This window comes from Tyto alba, unplaced genomic scaffold (assembly GCF_018691265.1).
Source record: "Tyto alba isolate M040663 unplaced genomic scaffold, T.alba_DEE_v4.0 Super-Scaffold_18, whole genome shotgun sequence".
Classification (NCBI taxonomy): Eukaryota; Metazoa; Chordata; class Aves; order Strigiformes; family Tytonidae; genus Tyto; species Tyto alba.
In genome coordinates, this window is record NW_024881280.1 from 13,420,030 (window position 1) to 13,438,592 (window position 18,563).

General features: G+C 37.3%; 1 protein-coding gene across 3 annotated transcripts in view; it reads left to right on the forward strand.

Annotated features, from left to right (window-relative positions):
• Positions 1 to 18,563, forward strand: part of GPR176 (G protein-coupled receptor 176) — a 46,977-nt gene that overhangs the window by 24,837 nt on the left and 3,577 nt on the right. For all 3 annotated transcript variants that reach the window (XM_032984747.2, XM_032984748.2, XM_032984746.2), the window contains one exon: positions 16,852 to 17,104. In XM_032984747.2, coding sequence (XP_032840638.2) covers positions 16,852 to 17,104 — 253 coding nt within the window. The remainder of the gene's footprint in view (positions 1 to 16,851; positions 17,105 to 18,563) is intronic.

The following is an 18,563-nucleotide window of genomic DNA, read 5'->3' on the forward strand; positions in this document are numbered from 1 at the left end:
GGAAAGTGCCTATGAAAGCAGCTAAGTACTATTATTCCATCCAAATGAACAGGTGAGCTGTGTACACACCACAGTGTTAATGCAGCATTTGTCTCAATGGCAGCATCATTAGAGTCACAAAACAGCTTTGAAGATTACTTAGTACTCACATTTGTCCTAAACTCTGCTTTATTTTGCATTTTGTTTACTTGCATTTCAGTAAATGTAAGAAATATCATACCAGGTTTGTGCTAAACCAGATAAAAAGAGCTCTTGTAAATAATAATACAGATCAAAGAATACCAAACAACTCTCATGTCCAAGAGATGTCTGTCTTCAGCCTGAAAGCTTCTTTTTCTCTTCCCCGCCCAGCCTTTGCAGTTGGTTTAATAAAAGATACTGCCTCCCATACTATCTTTGCTTCTCATTACTTTGCAGAGCTGTGATTCTTGTGGGTGTTTGTTGTACTGAAATGATTACTTGAGATTAGATATTTTTTTTCCTGTTTCATCCTCTAAAAAGATGCAAAGATCTCACCTGTAGAGCAATTCCATGAAATGTACATGACTACTCCAATATAACTTTAATAAACAGGTATTGGAAATGTATTTAAAAAAAAAAACAAAAAAAAAAAAACAAAAACAGCCATGAACAATTCAAATACGGTAAAAATGGAAAATTAATAAATAAATTGAATTAATAATGTTCACAAACATAACACTTGGCATAAAGAGAATACATACATTCAGAGAAAAAAAAATACCCGCTAATATCTACTGTAGCCAACAAACACAGCATGAAAACAGTCTTTGTAAATCTTCATGTTTTTAAATGTGATAGAGTTCTTAGAAACAAAGAATTACCCTAAGAGTGTGGACAAAGAGGAGGAGACATGCATTTCTTCTTCAGTATCTGTTCTGTTTCCCAGGAGCATGCAACTGGTAAAACAATAAGTTAATAAAACATAAGTTACAAAAGAAGAACGGGAATAATTTTAGTGCCAGTTGCATTGAATTACAGTTTTTATGTATTTTCAGAGCAGTGTGAATCTGGTAATTGTATTACCAGTGTTCATCTAAATGTGATGTTTGAAGGAAATAGGAAGTTAACCAAATAATGCCTTCTGGTTCCTCTGGTAGGCTGCTGAGAGGAATGCTGGGCTATGGTAATGCTGATCGCACTGAGGTGACGTGAGGAATAAACTGTCGACACAGGAAGGGTCTGCTGGCAGTTTGAGCTTTGTTGCAGCAAGAATTAAAACTGGTGATCAGATCGATACAGATCGGTCTCTGAGTTTGTGTGTACAGGAGGCTAAAGCTATACTTTTATGGTCCCCGTGAAATTTGGAATTGGCATGTGTGACATGCATGTGGGAGTAGTCTCTTACTCTCTTCCTTCTTTTCCCCTTTCTAGTTCAGAGAAAAAAACCTGCCTCCCTCTTTTATGTGTGGCATTACTCTTACTTATTAACATGATGAAAGGGTTTGAAAAAGCAGAGGAAAACTGTCCTCCTTCTTCCCCTCTTCATTTAGTTGCCTATAGCAGGGAGGATTAGAGATGACCAGCAAGTCCTGCTTTCCCATCACTGCTTGTTTCACAATCTTAGCAGGGTTGAGAAGGTAGTAAGGTAACTTTGTGATTGTGTTCATCTAAATATAAGTACTGGGGCAGCCAAATTAATTGACAGTGGCCTGCTTGAAGAATGGAAAGTGGCTTCAGGTCTCAGTTTTGCATTTTGTTTTGGTTTTAGCTGTTCTAAGTACATTTATAATGTAAGTCTTGTGTGTCCTACAGAGACTTTATCATCTCAGCAAAGGAAAGCTAGTTATGAAATATTTTACAACTAATTCATAAATCAGGCAGCTTGGGATCAGTGGAATGACCAAAAAAAGAATATATGGAAATGCTTCCCAATTAAGTCTGCTCAGTTCCAAGGAATGGAAGTAGTCCTTTGGGTCATTCCACAATTCTCTTAGTGTATGGCATTATAAAATTTATTTTTAATTTCCATTTTCTTTGCAGAGTATCATTATCAGGTCACATCAAAAACATATGACCTTGAGAGAGCAGTACTTTCCACTGACGTTTGTAAGGGAGCTCTCTGTACACTAGCAGGTACATCTGTGGTATGTGGTTTCAAAACATTGCAGAAGATAAAGCTGCATGACTGCCATTAATATTGTAATGAGCCATGTGGCAGAAATCACTGGCCAAATATTTGGCTTGGAAGAGAGGTGGTTTTCTTTTTAAAAATTCAGACAAACTCAGACATGTTGCAAATTAGATACAAAATAGTTGATGCGTTATTTAGGTTAACCATTTAAACTCAGAAAACTCTGTTGACATACTGACAATATTTGGTGCTCTGTACTGCCAGGTTAAGACTTACAAGTAGGTAGGCTATTAAACAGCAATTCAGTAGCAGTAATTATTAATTTGTATGCAACTCAAACATTAATATTGCACTAATGTTTTTTGCATTAATATATACACTAGATGCTTTATGAAATATTTAACCATCATAGTTGTCAGTTACATTTCTGTATTAACATATTTACCAATAAAGCTTTGAAATGGTAAATTAACTTTTTAATTCTTGAAATACCCGGAGTTTTTTATTTATTTGCTGTTGGAACACTGAGGCATGAACAAAAAGTTAATAATCACCACTAAAAATAATTTTACAGGAATCGAGGAAGTGCTGTGTCATGTAAATTCTGCTTTAGGGTACAGGTGGGACACCCTTGCTCTCCTCAGGGTGCAGGTTCTGCTGCTGTCTGTTGAGCTACTCACACAAACGATGGTAGAATGAGACAGGATTTAACAACACACCTTTGAGTTCCTAGGTAGTGACTTGTTTTGCATCATTCCAGTGTTAATTTTTGAAGTTAATTTTTTTATTGAGTAGGTTCCAGAGGCGACTATAGACTCTCAGTAAAATGCTGTGGACTTTTTGTTTTTTCTTTCTTTACTTTCAATCTGGAACATCTACAGTTTTAATTCCAAGTTTGTTACTTTACTGATGAAGTCTTCCTCTACTATGCTTTTAGAAAAGAGAGTTATTCTGAAGGCACTTCTCATAAATTAAAGCTTTTAAAACACCATCGTCGTTTGTGGCACTCTTACAGTGTTTGCACAAAGATCCAAATGGATCATGGATATGGAGCATCCACGGATTTCTCTGTATATAGGAATGGATTTTCACAACAGGGCAGAGGGTTGTCATATAGCTCCCTGTGCTGAATGTTGTTTTTTTCTTTTTATAGGAGAGCACTGGAGTATTGTAGTCTGTCAGTAATAATTATCTTTTTTTTTTTTTCTTTTTTTTTTTTTAAATGGGATTATCTCGACAGAGTCTGAAGGAAGTCCATATGCTAGTTTGCTAAAATGAAGACATCTTAATGAAGACGTTTTGGAGCACAAGTGGCTATTTTTCCTGCTTTGTTTATATAATTTTCAAAATATGAAAGAGAGGTTATTACAGTTATGCAATCTAAAATGACCATCGCTGTGAAGCCCTCTGTTTGCTTATATTAAACTTGTTTTGAAAGCTCACAGAGTGATTCTCGTGTTTTTTTCACAGTACACATCTGTTAGCAAACTGTTTAAAATAGTTACTGCCGATGAGCTGTCTGCCACTGGAAAATCAGAAAGAGTTGAGGTAACCTCTGGCAGTAGATTGTGCTGTTATTTGAGTGCCTCTTCATTAAGCATTACTTACACTTCCATTGGCACTTTAACACATGAATGGCTTATTACAGTGTGTCTTAGAAAAAGAGAATTTCTGTAGTGCCTTTTTCTTAATTTGTTTTTTAATGAAATGCCCTACCCAGATTTAATTGATATGAGAAAAACAACTCATATACATTAGTTTGTATTGGAGATTCTTTTATAGTTTATTCTTAGTGTAAGCACACTGATGGAAAAGTTTGCTTTTGGAACTTTAATGGCAGTTTGGTAATGTATTTGAGTAGTTTTTCTGTTACATGACATTGTGCACCATGTAAAATGCTGTAGTTGGGGTTTTTTTAAAACAATCCTGTTTGGTTTTTTCTTCTGCAATTCATTTATCTTGCATTTTTGATGATATTTGCTTGTTTGCAACATTAGTTTTATGTCTAGTTACTTATTTTAGGAAACCAACCCAAATATGTTCCAAACACAAACAGTAAAACAGTGGGTATTTTAGTTGTGGAATGATTTTATGTATGTACTTGTGAATGTATTTATTAAGTTGTTCTTGTGGTCATTGCTGATACAAATGAGTATAACCAGTGAAATAAAGCTATCTAAAAATTACAATAATCTTCCTCATAAATGAATCAAAAAGAAGCAACCAAAATTTTGTCCATCTCAAAAATAGTACTGTGGGGTTAGAAAAAGCTAAATCTTCCAGTAACTTCTTAAGGTTTCTTCTGAAAGTTAGCAAAAACACTTCAGTAAGAAAGAATGTAGTTTTTCATGTGCAAGAGCTCAACTTGACTAAGATCAGGGAAAGGGGAAAGAGGCAGAACTGCTTTGGACTGTCTCTAATTGATGCAGTATGGTTACTATGGTCTAAGAATATAAACAAGGTAAGGTTTCTGAGGAGGAATAATATATTTTATCCTACTAAGCAGTGTAGCTGGAAAAGAGCAGCTGCATGACGTGAGAAGCATACAAAAGAACTGTAAAAATTGGTATTGTGCAATTAAAAACCCCTAGTAACATAATAATATGGTACCCTTGGAGCAAAGACCAGTTTTTCTTTTAGGATGCTTTAATAGCAGCCTGGATTCTGCTTGCTGGTTAATTCCTGTTGGCTGCGCTGGGCTCTGGGCACGTGTAGCTGTGTTACTAAGACTGTGCAACTGAGACCTTGTGAGCAGAAGTTCAATATCCCTTAAGCCTCTTTTCTTCATTCAAACTCCATCAATGGGAATTATGTTCAAATTTCAAGGCACCGACATGTTTTGGGATTGGTGTTGGATAATACCAGTACTACTTAGGGAGGTTCCTGTTTAACAAAATAAAAGAGCAGAACTAAATTTAAACTGGTATCTTAACTTCTACAAGAATTTAGTGTAACAAAAATCAAACCTTATGAAAGGAAAATATTATTTTTTAAACAACACTGATTTTAGCCCTTATTCTCTTGCACATGCTCACAAGCACCAACACGTGTGTGTTCAAGTGGTCTAGGTTCCTTGTGTGGAATGGGGAAGATGACAATGAAATGGTTTTTGAACAGGTCTTTTAAACTTGTTAGGAGTCAGCAGTTACTATGGGAGGATCTTCTGCCTTGATGCAAACAGCACATTCCTCCCCCATTACTGGTTTTATTGCTGTCAGTGGTGTCCTTGTTTTATCAATACATGGCATTCTTTTAACCCTTGCTTTACTGTTTCTTCTGATGCCTTTACACCCATTCGCTTCCATTTATGTTTCATTCTGACTGATCTTAGTATTTCTGTTGCAAATCTCTACGTGACTCAGGAAAGGATCCACATATTTTTCATGTATTTATGTCACTAGTTGAAGTCTGCTGAACACCTGGGGATAAATTAACAAGAGCTTTTTCTTTGGCTCTGCTGTCTTGGAAGACCTTTTGGATTTGCAATAACAATTTTCCATGGACTAGTAAAATATTCAAACTTCATATTCACCCTGAATAGTGCAAAATGTGTCAAGGTTTCTTTTTAAGGTAATAATACTAATTATATAGCTGTTACTTAAAATTGAAAATTCTGCATCCAGGCAATGGAGTTGCAAAGCTGAAGGGGTTTAATCTGTAAATGGGACAATTTTTAGTTCCTTCATGGAAGAGCTGAAATTGCTATAGATTTTTGGCATGTATTTTTGTTGCTACTTCATCTCCTGAAGCCAAGAAAAATTGCTGTATTGTTTTTATTTTCTGTTTGTTTGTTTCCATGTAGTATAGAGAGATCTGAAACATTTTCACCTGCTGACAGTGGATGATTCAGTACAAGAGAGGAGCAATTACACAAATGTATCATGCAAGCATTCCCAACCATTGTGACACGGTAATTTTTGTAGGAAAGCAAAAGGGAAGAAGTGGGTGAGAAATGTAGAAATGCGAGAGGCAACTACTGAAATATAAATAACACATGCCTTGATTTGTTGTTAATAAGCAGGGGTCAGTGATACAGCAACTAACATCTTGGTTATTTGTGGATTTACTACCTGCGTCACAACAAGAAATGTTGTTTTACAGATAACTGCAGAGAGCAGATGCAAGAACCCTGGAAAGCTTTGCTAATGAGCCTGTATTTGTCTGTAGGAAAACACAGCAAGCTGTAAGTGATTTGATACACCCACTTGCTGATTCGCCCCGATCAAACAAGTCACTGCCTGTGTGCAGTCCTCTCTGGTGTGTGATAAATAACAGAAGAATTTTGCTTTCGCTGAAAGTAATTAAACAATTACTTTTATTGAGTTAGGCTAAAGCTGTTACTAAAAATTAGTGTTGTTAAAATTGTAACAGTGAAGCAAGCCTTTTTTGATCACAAGTTAGGCATATGGTTGGGTATTGTGTGGAGTTGGGCAAGCAAAAGGATGGGGGGGTGGTCTGTGGTTATGTATCGTGTAAAGAGGAATGGAAGCCAGCAGAAAAAGGGTTAAGTGAAGAACTCCTGATGAAGAGGAAGCTGGACTTCATATTTCTTCAGTGAAATGCCTCACTCTGGTAACTAGCCAGAATATTTTTCTATGTGATTGATTTTTTTTTTTCTAGATAGTATTTGATTTTGGGTTATACTGATTCTTTCAGTTTATAATTCATGGTGTTTCAGATGTGTGTCAGAGTCCCCAGCTCTACTTTTTTCTTCCTAGCGAGTATTGTTTGAGTCCATTCACAGGGCTGGGAGGAATGGAGAGAACCATTCATTACAGAGTCATCTGTGGAGGGAGGGAAAAAAGCTTGTTTCTAAATATAACGTAAATTAATCCCACTGTGCAGGACGTATTAAGCATATGTAATTTCTGTTTGAAGACATCTGTGTATAAAGAATCAAGAGCAAATATGCCCAGCTGGTGACCTGGTGAATGGCAGCATGGCAAAACTATATAAAGAATAAAATTTTGTTTCTGATAACCTGACACTTTGGAGAAAATGAAGCACAGACAAACTAATGCAGAAATGACATCAGATCTTAGTTGTATAAAGTAAAAAAAAAAAAGCCACAAGACTGTGGGGTAGGCCAGAAAATAATTTCTGCCCTATGAAATAGCAGTTACTATGGTGCCTTTCAGCTACAAACTCTAATTTCAGCTGCAATGGAGGATGAAAATTGATGCTAATGGGTAGGAATTATTTTTTTTAATCAAGAGGGCAAGATAGCCTCAATTACCAAGGAAAATACAAAGTCTGTCTTCCAACTACTGGTAATTACCACAGGCTTTTTAAATTGTGCTCCTCTGTTAAGTATCATTCATTTTAAATTGTGTGTATTTCTGCTTTTTTCCTCAGTAAATAAGCCAGGGAAAATCAGATAACCAGTAATTGAGTCAAATTGTCCAGTTGGTCATATACTATTAGACAGTATAGATTTCACATATCCACTGTACTACAATATGGCACAGCAACTAATTTCTAAGTTTTGTCTTAATATCTTGAGAGAACTTATGTTGGAAAAGTAGTACATACAGGAAAAATAATTTTGTATGAGCACGATGTTGTTGGACCATGTCTGTGTTGCGTTTTGGTCTGGTAGCATTTTGTACAGACATGGGGGCGAAGGCAGGAGGGAGTAAGACTCTGAACAGCACAGGAGGTTGTCAGGTCCAGAGTGGAAGGTGGAAAGTTGTTCCTGTCTGTGGATGCCGGAGCAGTTTACAGCCCAGGCCAAATGCTGGAGTCTCTCTAAAAGACGTAAGATTTTTCACAGTCTCACAAGTGCAAAAACACCAGTCTCCTCCTGGATCTGACCGTGACATGTCATGCAGAGAAGACAGGGGTCCTGCAGGTTTCTCTTGGAAGAAGCTAGTAGAGACTGGGGCTAGCCCTGTAAATGAAGCAAAGTTGAGCTGAATCTGCAGTGTGAAAAGTCACATCTTAGTGACCACGTTTCCTTAACAGCACCAGCATGCCTGTGTATGAATTGCAGGTGCACATGGGCAAAGTCAGACAAAAAAAAGAGCATCCGAAGACCTACAGAAGTGGCTACAGGCTCTCTACAAACAAAGAAGTACTGGCAGATAGCACTGTTATTTAAAAACAGATCTTCAATGTACTTGCTCTCTGTGCTAAGACTATTTGCAGTTAGATTCAGCACAGTGGTCAGGGGAGCTCAAGCAAATCGCTGTGTTGCTTGACATCACCTTGTGTAAGAAGTGCATCCACTCAGCCATTTTGTGACATGCAGGTTCAGAATGGCCCTTTTTTGAGTTCTTTATAAAATAAAGGGACAACAGGTATTCCTCTTGTACCAAGAATGATTAAGAACAGACAGATTGGCTGTTTGGAAAAATTACCTGCTTCGCTTACATCCCAGGCCTTGTAGTGTTTCAGTAACAACACCAGATTTGCTCTCTGAGTGTGACTGGCACAAAGCCTGGTATAAGAAAGGCCACATGGTTCACTAGATGTGATACTTGGTTGGCAAAGGAGATGTAGGATCCAGTACTTCAGCTAATGATTTCATGTATGTTAATGATGTGGACATCCAATATTGTTGCCTCTTCTATATCTCTTTCATTTATTTCTACTTCCTTCTTCTATAGAAGAAGTAAAAACATTGGTTCCCATGTAATGGGGGACTCTCATGGGGGTCATGTGAAGTCCTTGGCTTTAAAAATTTTTTGTTAGATTTTTGCAATAAGTAAAACAAGCGGGTCCCTTAGGCACTGTGATTCAAAAATTTAATAACTTTGAAGAGATTTATATTCCTGTTACGGTTACAGCAGTAAATCTGGACATTCTTTTTTTCAGGTTTTTAATTTCCTAGCTTAGGTTTCAAAGGTAATACTATACATTTGTCACATTTTCCTGACATGGAACAATCCAAGGTCCTGAAGTTGCAGACACAATATTCTTTACACTTTTTCCCTTCCAAGGAGCTTGAAGAGTTTCAGGTTCTTTGAGGACATCAGTCTTAAAATAGAGGCAAGGAATTCAGACAAGTCAAGTGTACTTCAGCAAAATAAGCAGGTTTGGTTATTTCCTTGATCAGCTGAAATGATTGTGGAGGCTCTTGAAGGACTGTAGTTTATCGAAAGGGAGAAAATGATTGTTCCTATCCAGAAATTCTGCCCATTTAACAGAGCAGTGGATATGAAGAACTGGAGAATTATCAGTGCAGCACTTTCTTATCTCCCTTCAGATATGTATGCCTGAAAGAAATACAAGTGGTTATCCAAGACCTTTAGCATGATGCAGTTACTTTAGAATCTGCCTACAGACAATAAATTTATAAAATACTAAGGTCAACAGTAAAAAAAAAAAAGTCACAAATGGAATTATATTAATGATAATTTCCCATAGTCATTTTGACATTACAGATACCATCATATCACACAAGTTATGCTTGCTGTAAGAGCAGTTTTAAATTTCTTCATACGTGTTTTCTAACTTTACTCCATCTTCACAACAAGTCACAGTAGATGCTGCCAGTGAATAGTGTAGGCAGTGTTGGCCTTGGACTAGATCTAGGCAATGCTGCAACAAAAATCAATCTTACCTGTTCCTGCAAGGGAATCTTACGTTCACTTTCCAGGACTAAGCTTGTATGAACTAGCTCCTTCCCTAAAATCTTTTCTACCTTGTAACTGTACACTTTGTTGGGAACAGAAGCCATGTAGACAAGTATCACACTCTAAATGAAAGGGCATCTAATACAATTTACATCTATGCTGAAACACACTGCAAGTAACTACTGGGGAAATTTGTGCTTGATGTAGTTCAGCTGAGCTGAGTTTTGTGACCAGAACTCTATGCTGATAAATTTCTTACATAATTATAATTCTAAATCAATACTTACGATGTAAGTAGGAACGTGTGAATGAGAATTCTAAGGACAGGAGTGAGAAACATTATCCTAAAATTAAGGAGATCACCTGTTTTATGAAGGAGGAAAAAGGTTTGGTATACAGCAAACCTTGTTCCAAAGTAGTCCTCTTGCAGCAAACACTTCATCTTGGATATAAAACATTCGGTTGCACAGGCACACAAACAGAAAATGAAATAAATATGTTTAAAAACCAAATTAAATTATTGCCCACTCTTTTTAACTGGAATACAATTGTTATTTTATCACTGAATTTTGAATTGATAGCTAGAATGTTAAAAAAGGTTGGATTTGGTTTCAGGATGCTTACTTTTTATTTTTATGTTTGGGGTTTTTTTTTAATCTATAAAGGCAATTCTGTCAGTCTGATGACTATGTTTTTTTTTTTAAATTAAAAAATACAAGAATTAGAAAGAATTACAAGAATTTGTCCCTGCTTGAGGAGAGGTTTGTTCCAGATGATCTTTAGAGGTCCCTTGCAGCCTTAATCATTCTGTGATAAAGTTACGCATTTCTTCAAGCTATATAAGCTGACATGTTACCTCTGGAGATGAATAAGCAAACAACATACATTTTAATATAAGAAGGGTATTTGATAACTTCCTATTGTGGGTTGCCCAGGATGTTTCCAGTGAGTCACTTTTCGAGTGAGGTTTGTCTTTTAACAGAGTAAGTTCTGTGGAAAACACCTTCCTCGAAATACCTCAGAAAATAATGAAAAGGAGAGAGTGTGAGGGTTGGGAATGTAATCATCCTGGTGACTCAACAAGAGAAGTTTTTTGCATTCATCATGTCAACAGAATCTGTGACTTTTTCAGTTAATTGTTTTTAATTGAAGGTTTTAATGGGTAAAGCCCAGTATCTAACCTTTTGTGTCGCTTCCTGCTTTGTTTTCATATAAAGAGAGCTGCCAGCTCCTTCCCTGTAACACTGCATGGGCTGTGGAGGGGTATGCAGGGGCTTTCTGCTGGGAAGGACATCTGGATCCTGAGAACCCCACTCTGGATCATAAGGGAAATCTCCAAGCAGAGGAAGGCAAGCAGTGAGAAGGATTTTGCTAGAGTGTGGACTTTGTTTTCATTCAATTACTTGCTGATTAGTGTTAACAAAAATCTAAGCTGAATGTCATACCCAGCTAATGGATTGGGTTCCATGAGTTAATCGACAAAGAGCAATGTTTTTTCTTGGTTTTTTTTTTTTTTTTTTTTTTTGGATGACTGCATGATAAATGCATTTGTTTTAGATAATAGTCCCAGGTTTCCATGGGGATTGTCCTTCTGCTTGTTAAAGGTATTATTAAGAATCTTTCACATTATTTGAATTATTGCTAAGAGCTAGTATTTCAAAACCGTCTCAGCTGTTGATGCCTGCATCAACACTTTGTGTCTGACAGTGAAATCTGAGGAAGGTACGACTTGGAAGAAGAGCAAAAATATGTTTTGCTGCTTTGAATCAGACTAATGCACTCTGGTAATGTTGCATGCTCAGAGAATGTTACTCCTTGCAGATAAGTGAACTTGAAACACTAAAGGCTAGAAGGACGTCTGGGCAGCATGCTGCGTTGGACTGTTTTATTTACTTTCTCAGTGCACTTCTGTGCAACTTCATGTACTGTGTGACTGCTTATCTGTGATATTTTGCAATTAAAAAAAAAGTAGGTGATGACTGGAAACAACCGTCCTTTCAGTCTGAATACAGTGGGATTGGTTTGTAGTACATGGAGATTTTACTGAATGTTGATAGTTACGATAATAGGATAAAATGAATTCTGCCCTTGTTTGGCAAGCTTTAAATGTGTTTGTTTCTAACATGAAAAGAGCTGTTTCTCATGCATTGGTTACCTTCAGTATTTCCTATTCCTCTTTTTTACTTGGAGAAGTTTTCAAAGGCACAGACAAGCTGGATACTTACTTCCTGCTCATTCTGTGTACTGACAAGGTTGTCAGCTAACGTTGGCTGTAGTAAGGGTTTTATATAGACATAGCTCATTCTCTGAGAGGATCAAATATACACTTTTCCTTTTTAAATGAAAAAAACGTAATCTTTTTCTTTCCATGGTGGAATTCTGTGTAACCAGTATGGGTTTTGCTTTGTCACATATGACTGTTTACAAGTGACACTCATGTCCCAGGCAGCATTGACTTACAGGAAACAGCGAGATGCTACGTTTTCCAGCTGTTTGTTCACTCCAACTTTCTCTGGATGCCTCCCAATACAATCCCGTTATGAAGCTGGATCCAACTTTATGTAGCCCTAGACCAATTATCCAGCAGAAACACCTCAGAAGCTAACCCATGGTAGCAGATGACAGCTTTGCCCACTGTGAGGATGTGCAACAGCCTAGTACGGTTGTAAGCCAAGGAGAATACTGGTGTTAGACTAGTGTCTTTCTTGGGTTCAACAGTGAATAACCAATACACACAGAACAAAAAAGTGCCTCTAGACATTGTGAAAAGATTCAGAGTGCGATTGCTATAATGATTGTTGAGTTACCTTGTTGCCTGGAACGTTGTTACCCTCTTCCGTGGAAAGGAGTTGCTGGGGAAAGATGAGGAGCACTGAAATGGGAAATGCATGCAGTTTTGTTTTGAAGCTTCTTAATATTTAATGCAGTGCAAAGTTTCTGGTGTATTTTTTTTCCTGAGTGGGTGGCTTTGAGATGCATGAATGGAAATACTTGGTTTGAAGGCATCAGCAGAAAGATCTATCAGTCTATACTGAAGCTGATTTGGTTCATTAGAGCAGTTATTAATACACAAATTATTCATGGTTGCTTCTCCTTTTCTGTCTGCTTATCCTTTTTTCCCCTTTCAGTCTCTGACTTTATTTTGTCTGTCTGAAGAATTCTTCCTCATCTTAGAACTCTTGGTATTTTTTTGTTTACGCTTTATCCTTTCCACTTCCATTTAAGATCAGTCAGCATCAGAGCTAATTTAATTTCCTTGTGACTCTCTGATGTATAAATGACAATATGACATAATTTGTAGAAGTAATTTAACAGTTGAGAATCACCAGTCTTAAATGAAGCTCCTTTGGAGGACCCTGAAGAATAGTTCAGGAGTTCTCTAGCAGCTTCTGAAGTATTAATGAAAAACACTCTGATTTCTTTTATTTTTCAATTCTTCATTTATATTTGCTCTAATTGAGGTGAAACTTGCTTTGGAAGTAAGGTTATAAAATCAATGCCATTCAAACTAGATGAAAGATTTAAATTAAATAACCCAAGCAACAAGAAACTCCAGCTTTTCTCCTACTCCAGGGCATTGTAATAAGAAATTATTACTATGTGAGAAGTACTTCTTTTAATAACTTGAGAGTTAGAGATATTTTTGAAAGCAAGTGGTTTGATTGACTGAATATCTCCTAGCAACTTAGGAAGCTTTAAGTATAACTGATTGAATACTGCCTGTGGAATATATTGTCAAGCACCTGCCAAACCTAGATGATGATTCCATTCTTTACAACACATCAGATGGTAAATACATAACTCAATATTTTGTCAGCAACCAAAAAGGAATTTGCATAAAACATATGACACAATATATAGTAAATTGAATTTCAAATGATGTTCAAGTACTGCAGACCTAAATAGTACGCCTGTGAGGTAGATTTTAAAGTTAATACTACACGCTTCTATTGAAACAGTGCACTGTTTTATCAAGAAGCTAAACTTGACCTTCTGGTATTTCTTGGTACTTGCCACTTCGTATACACACTGACCATGTGAATAAGAATATGATGTTAATGGCACTTTATGTGGGCAACCATAGGAAAACTCTACTCAGCAAATAAAAGCTTAAGATGCTGTTTTCTCTCATTGTGTGTATTTATAGGTACCCTACGAAAACACTAACAACTCTGACAGCTTCATAAACCAATTAAACTTCAACTCAAAAGAGCTTCTGTAAGTGTCAACAATATATAGTATCAACAACATGTGGTTGTTAATATACTCTGCAGTAAGAACAACTTAACTTTTCATGGAGTTAGGAAGCTAAGCTCGGCTCCAGATGCTATCCCGTGGCAGCAGAGTAAATGGAGTTCTCTTGTCAAGCAGTATTTTTGTGCTGGTAGCTGTGCTTTGGTTGATTTGGTGGTACTGCATAGTATGTCTCCAGGAGAAATAAAGTAAAGGAGAATCACAGTTCATTAAGATGATACTGGCCTTTACCATGTAGTTACTGCTAGTGCAAAACAACTAGCTCACACACGAGCTGTGCACTGAGCACAGCTGCGTGATTTGGTCAATTCACTAATACCTGTCATTCAGGACAGTTTTTGCCTGGTGCACAGTTAACTGAATAACAAAGAATGATTGTGGTATTTCTTCAGCATGAAAATTTTTACATAGTTTAATCAGTCTCATGCACTACGCTATTACATTTTATTTTTGTCTTGGATTTGCTGTCTGGTAAGATGATTTAATGACTCTGTTGCTTAGTGTCTTACGGAAAGAGAGGTATATAATAAACTACATTAGAATTGTTTAGCTAGGGGATAGTGTCATCAAGAGGTATGTGCTCCACTAGACATTTTTCTCCATTAAAACCACCGTGAAGAATTACTAGAGGTAGTTGTGTAAAGTATGTTTGCTTTAATTTCTTTGTCAGATCATTTCATAAAAGGGTGAATGCTTTCTGAAAATTACTGGTGCCTTGTAAGTTTACAAAGAATGCTTCTGAAACCCCTGAGTAAACTTTGCATGTTTTTGTCCTGTTTTTATGATGTTTATGTGACAAACATGTAGCTGAAACATTAGGCACCTTCCAGTTTCAGTTGGACAGCTTGCTTAGAAATACGATCTGCATTTACCTTTAAAAATTCATGCTTCTCACTTGCTCTGGTCGCCTTGCACATTCATCTGCTGCCTTCCAGTTTTCACACACTTTGAAAGCTTCTGTTTCCTCTTGCTGTCAGTGAGTCTTCAAATGCTTTGTCTGAAGATGGCACTAGAACGTTCAGGTGTTAGGTGCTGGATTCAGAGCCAAGACAGTGTCTGTGCAGGCATGAGTGGAAGGCCAGGACCAGGGTACGTCAGGTAGGATGTGTGTGCCCCACTCGGCTCTGCTCACAGAGATCCTCCTGCCCCCTTAGCTCTGCACTAGTATGTCTCCGTCTCCTTGGGTACCACAGAAGGTGCCTTTGATCAGCGCAAGGGTTTGCTGCCTCTTACGTGTCGCCTGCCCTGGGAGGTGAGGCCAGAGCCAAGAAGACGGCACAGGAAAGCCCGAACGGGCTGTCTGCTTCTCGGTGCCTCTCCCTCCTTAAGATCACTCCCCACTGCCCATATGGGCGCAGGGGAAAGGGACTTCACAGTCTGAGCAGAGCAAGGCAGAACTAGAAAGTTGCTGAGGCAGGATGTGGAGTAGTTCCAGGTATGTCGGGCCCCTGGAGCTGAGAGCGCTCCAGGCAGTTTGCAGCAAGTGGCTAAGTATAGGTGGGTGATTCTCACAGCCAGCCAGCACGGGCTGAGCTGTCCTCGGGACTCCTTCCATGTGCACAAAATGCACTTTGGGCAAGTAAGCACTTCTGTGGCCATACAGTGGGTGTCTGCATTCCCTTCACCTATAGTATTGTCTTTAACTTGTATTAATTGGAAGTGGGAAAAGCTTTGAGAATTGCGGGTGCTTTATGACATTCAAGATAATACTTGAATATTAAATTAACCTTCATTTTTGGACAGTGCTATTAAGCTTTTTTTTTTCCTGATAGCACTCTATTTTTCTTATTCGAATTTAAAAAAAAAAAAAAAGGAAACAACCTGCTAAAGACAGGTTTTTAAAGGAGAGATAAAATCCTGGATTCTGAATATGAGTGTGTTGGCATCTTGGTGTGCATTATAAGGGGCCCAGAGCTGCATGCAGTACGAACAGATTGCTTCATTTACTCTTGTGCTGTTGCTGTGTGAGTTAGAATCGTATGGAAATTTGTGATGGAAAATTTGTTTATGTGATATGATATTTCTTTCTGGGATCTGGATAGAATAAGATACAATGATAAGGGAAAAATACTGTCTTAGCTAATGCTGGTTTCTGTCTGTACTTCTGCTTCACTGTGATCCAGTCACCCTATTTGAAACAAGTGTGTAGGGCTTGAATATCCAAAACAGTGGGTTGCATTCTGTATGTACTTTTGTGAAGTTATGTGCATTGACTTTTTTTTTTTTTGCCTGTCCCATTTGTTTAATTACATGTTACTATGCTTTTATAGGATCTCTTGGGGGAAAAAAAAAAAAAAAAAAAAAGACAAATTCCTTCTGGATGTAGCTTCATAGAGACAGGCCTGTCTGTGCCATTGAAGTGACCAGTGGAAAGAAAAGCAAGCTGCTGTGATCCACTTACACATAGAGACAAACAGATTAAAACCATACGTTTATATATATTTTAATTATGTTTGTATTTACTTACAGTGTATTTTTATCTTTAAAAAATAATTATGCACTAGTTACTAAAACGTAAGCACTTTAGCAAATTTTTGTATTTGAATACTCAGGATGGCTCATTTAATTCAAGAGTCAACATAAGCATATAATAACATGGTATGGATATCCTGCTTAGGCATTTCCCTCTGAAATTCCCTAATTCATGCATTACTAGAAGCTGGGAGGAGATAGCTGGGGAATAATTGTTTTCAGCCATTTGATTTATAAAGCCACTAGTCATTACACATTTTTTAGTTTGAGCAGTGTGATGGTTCAAATGAGTGACTCCTGGCAAACTCCAAACAAGAATTTTTATTTGCAGTACTAGAGAACATTCAAGTCTGTTAAAATGATTGTTGTTGGGTTTTGGGGATGGTTGTTTGTTTGGTGTTTTGTTTTGTGTTTTTTTTTTTTTGCTTTGTTTATCCTTCCTGTCTCTATTTGCAGGTAACATCATGGTGCTGTGGTCAACTTGCAGAACATCGGTACTTAAATCTGTAACAAACCGATTCATTAAGAATTTGGCCTGCTCGGGGATCTGTGCCAGCCTGGTCTGTGTGCCTTTTGACATTGCTCTTAGTGCCAGTCCACACTGCTGCTGGTGGATCTATACGATGCTATTCTGCAGAATTGCCAAGTTTCTGCACAAAGTCTTCTGCTCAGTGACCATCCTTAGTTTTCCAGCCATTGCTCTTGACAGGTAAGATTTTGCCAGCATCCTTGATTTTTCTTTCTTCTTTCTCCCCATCATATTGGTCTTGCTGTTGTTCCAGCACTTTACTCACAGAGTACAGCTTCACTATATAATGTATTGGGATAAATATTCTTCTCTGTGACATTGAAAACCTTTATTTTTCATTTTACTCTGATATCTCTGGACATTTATAGAGGACTTTGAATCTATAGGTTTGTCTTCAGAGAAGTTTTTTATCCTATCTTTCTTCTTGTTAATAATTCTTGTTCAGTAATGGAACTTGAAAGCAGACAACTTCAGAGTATATACAAGGTGCACATTTTTAACTGTTGGAATTTGAAAGCAATTGCCTGTTAGAAGAGTATACCAATGCCTGAGGTAGATGGTCCATCAGTTTCAATTTTCAGATGTAGACTTGTTTGAAAAAACCCCAAACAATATTAATTCAACCAGACTTAGTTCAGAGAGGTTTTGTATGTAGAAGATCGGGCTAAAACAAAAGTGGCCCTTTGGTCTCTGAGTTTTTGGATTCCATTCATTCTGCTTATTATTATTAGCAGTCACTGTTCCCACCTAAATGCACAGCTCTATCATCTTGACAGTGACTGTAAGTTAGATATTTTTAGGAAGGATAGACACTGGTTTCATACAGTTTACATTACTGAAACTGTGGATTTATACATGTTAAATAAAATTATTGTTTGTTATCATGTCTCACCACAGAATACATTAGCTCTACAGAAACAAACTGTATACCTAATAGTGTTATATCTCTTACTTTAATGTTAATGTCCTGATAAATGCAGTATTACTAACTGTAACACACACCAGTGTTGCCACTGGAACAGCATATCATTTGCCTTTCACCAGTAAAACTTGTGATCTTCCTCACAAAAAGCACAAACTGCTACTGCTTATAATGGTAAATGTAAACGAATAGGTCTCATGAAAATTGTGAGCTCAGAAATCCAGAGTAGTAGGCAAGCAATGAATCCATGCCTGAAATTTGAAGTGCGTGTCAGAGATGCACTTTTTTTAATTTTTTTTTAAATGCACACAGATGTTCAGTGTTTGACTACTCTTTTGCTCAGGGCCTTGCCAACCAGAGCTTGTGTAAAACAAAACCCCATTGTACTTCTAGTAGATGGGTACATGTAATTTGTGACTGGCAGCTTTTTCCAAATATCCAGAAAAAAAAAAATCTACCATAAAGCAGCTTTTCAAATTAACTGTGAGTCTGGCCTTTCAATACAACATATCTATGCCTCCATCATGTTTTCTGAAATTTTGTGCTGTGTGCAACATACTGTCGAGCTTACAAGTAAATGATGAAGTTCTCAAAATGATGTTCATACACATCAGCCAAAGTGATATAGTCCCAATTATTGAAAGAATTGTTCACCACCAATAATGTGATCCTGAAATGTGAATATTCAAATTTTTTCTACAGACAGCCCTGCAAAGG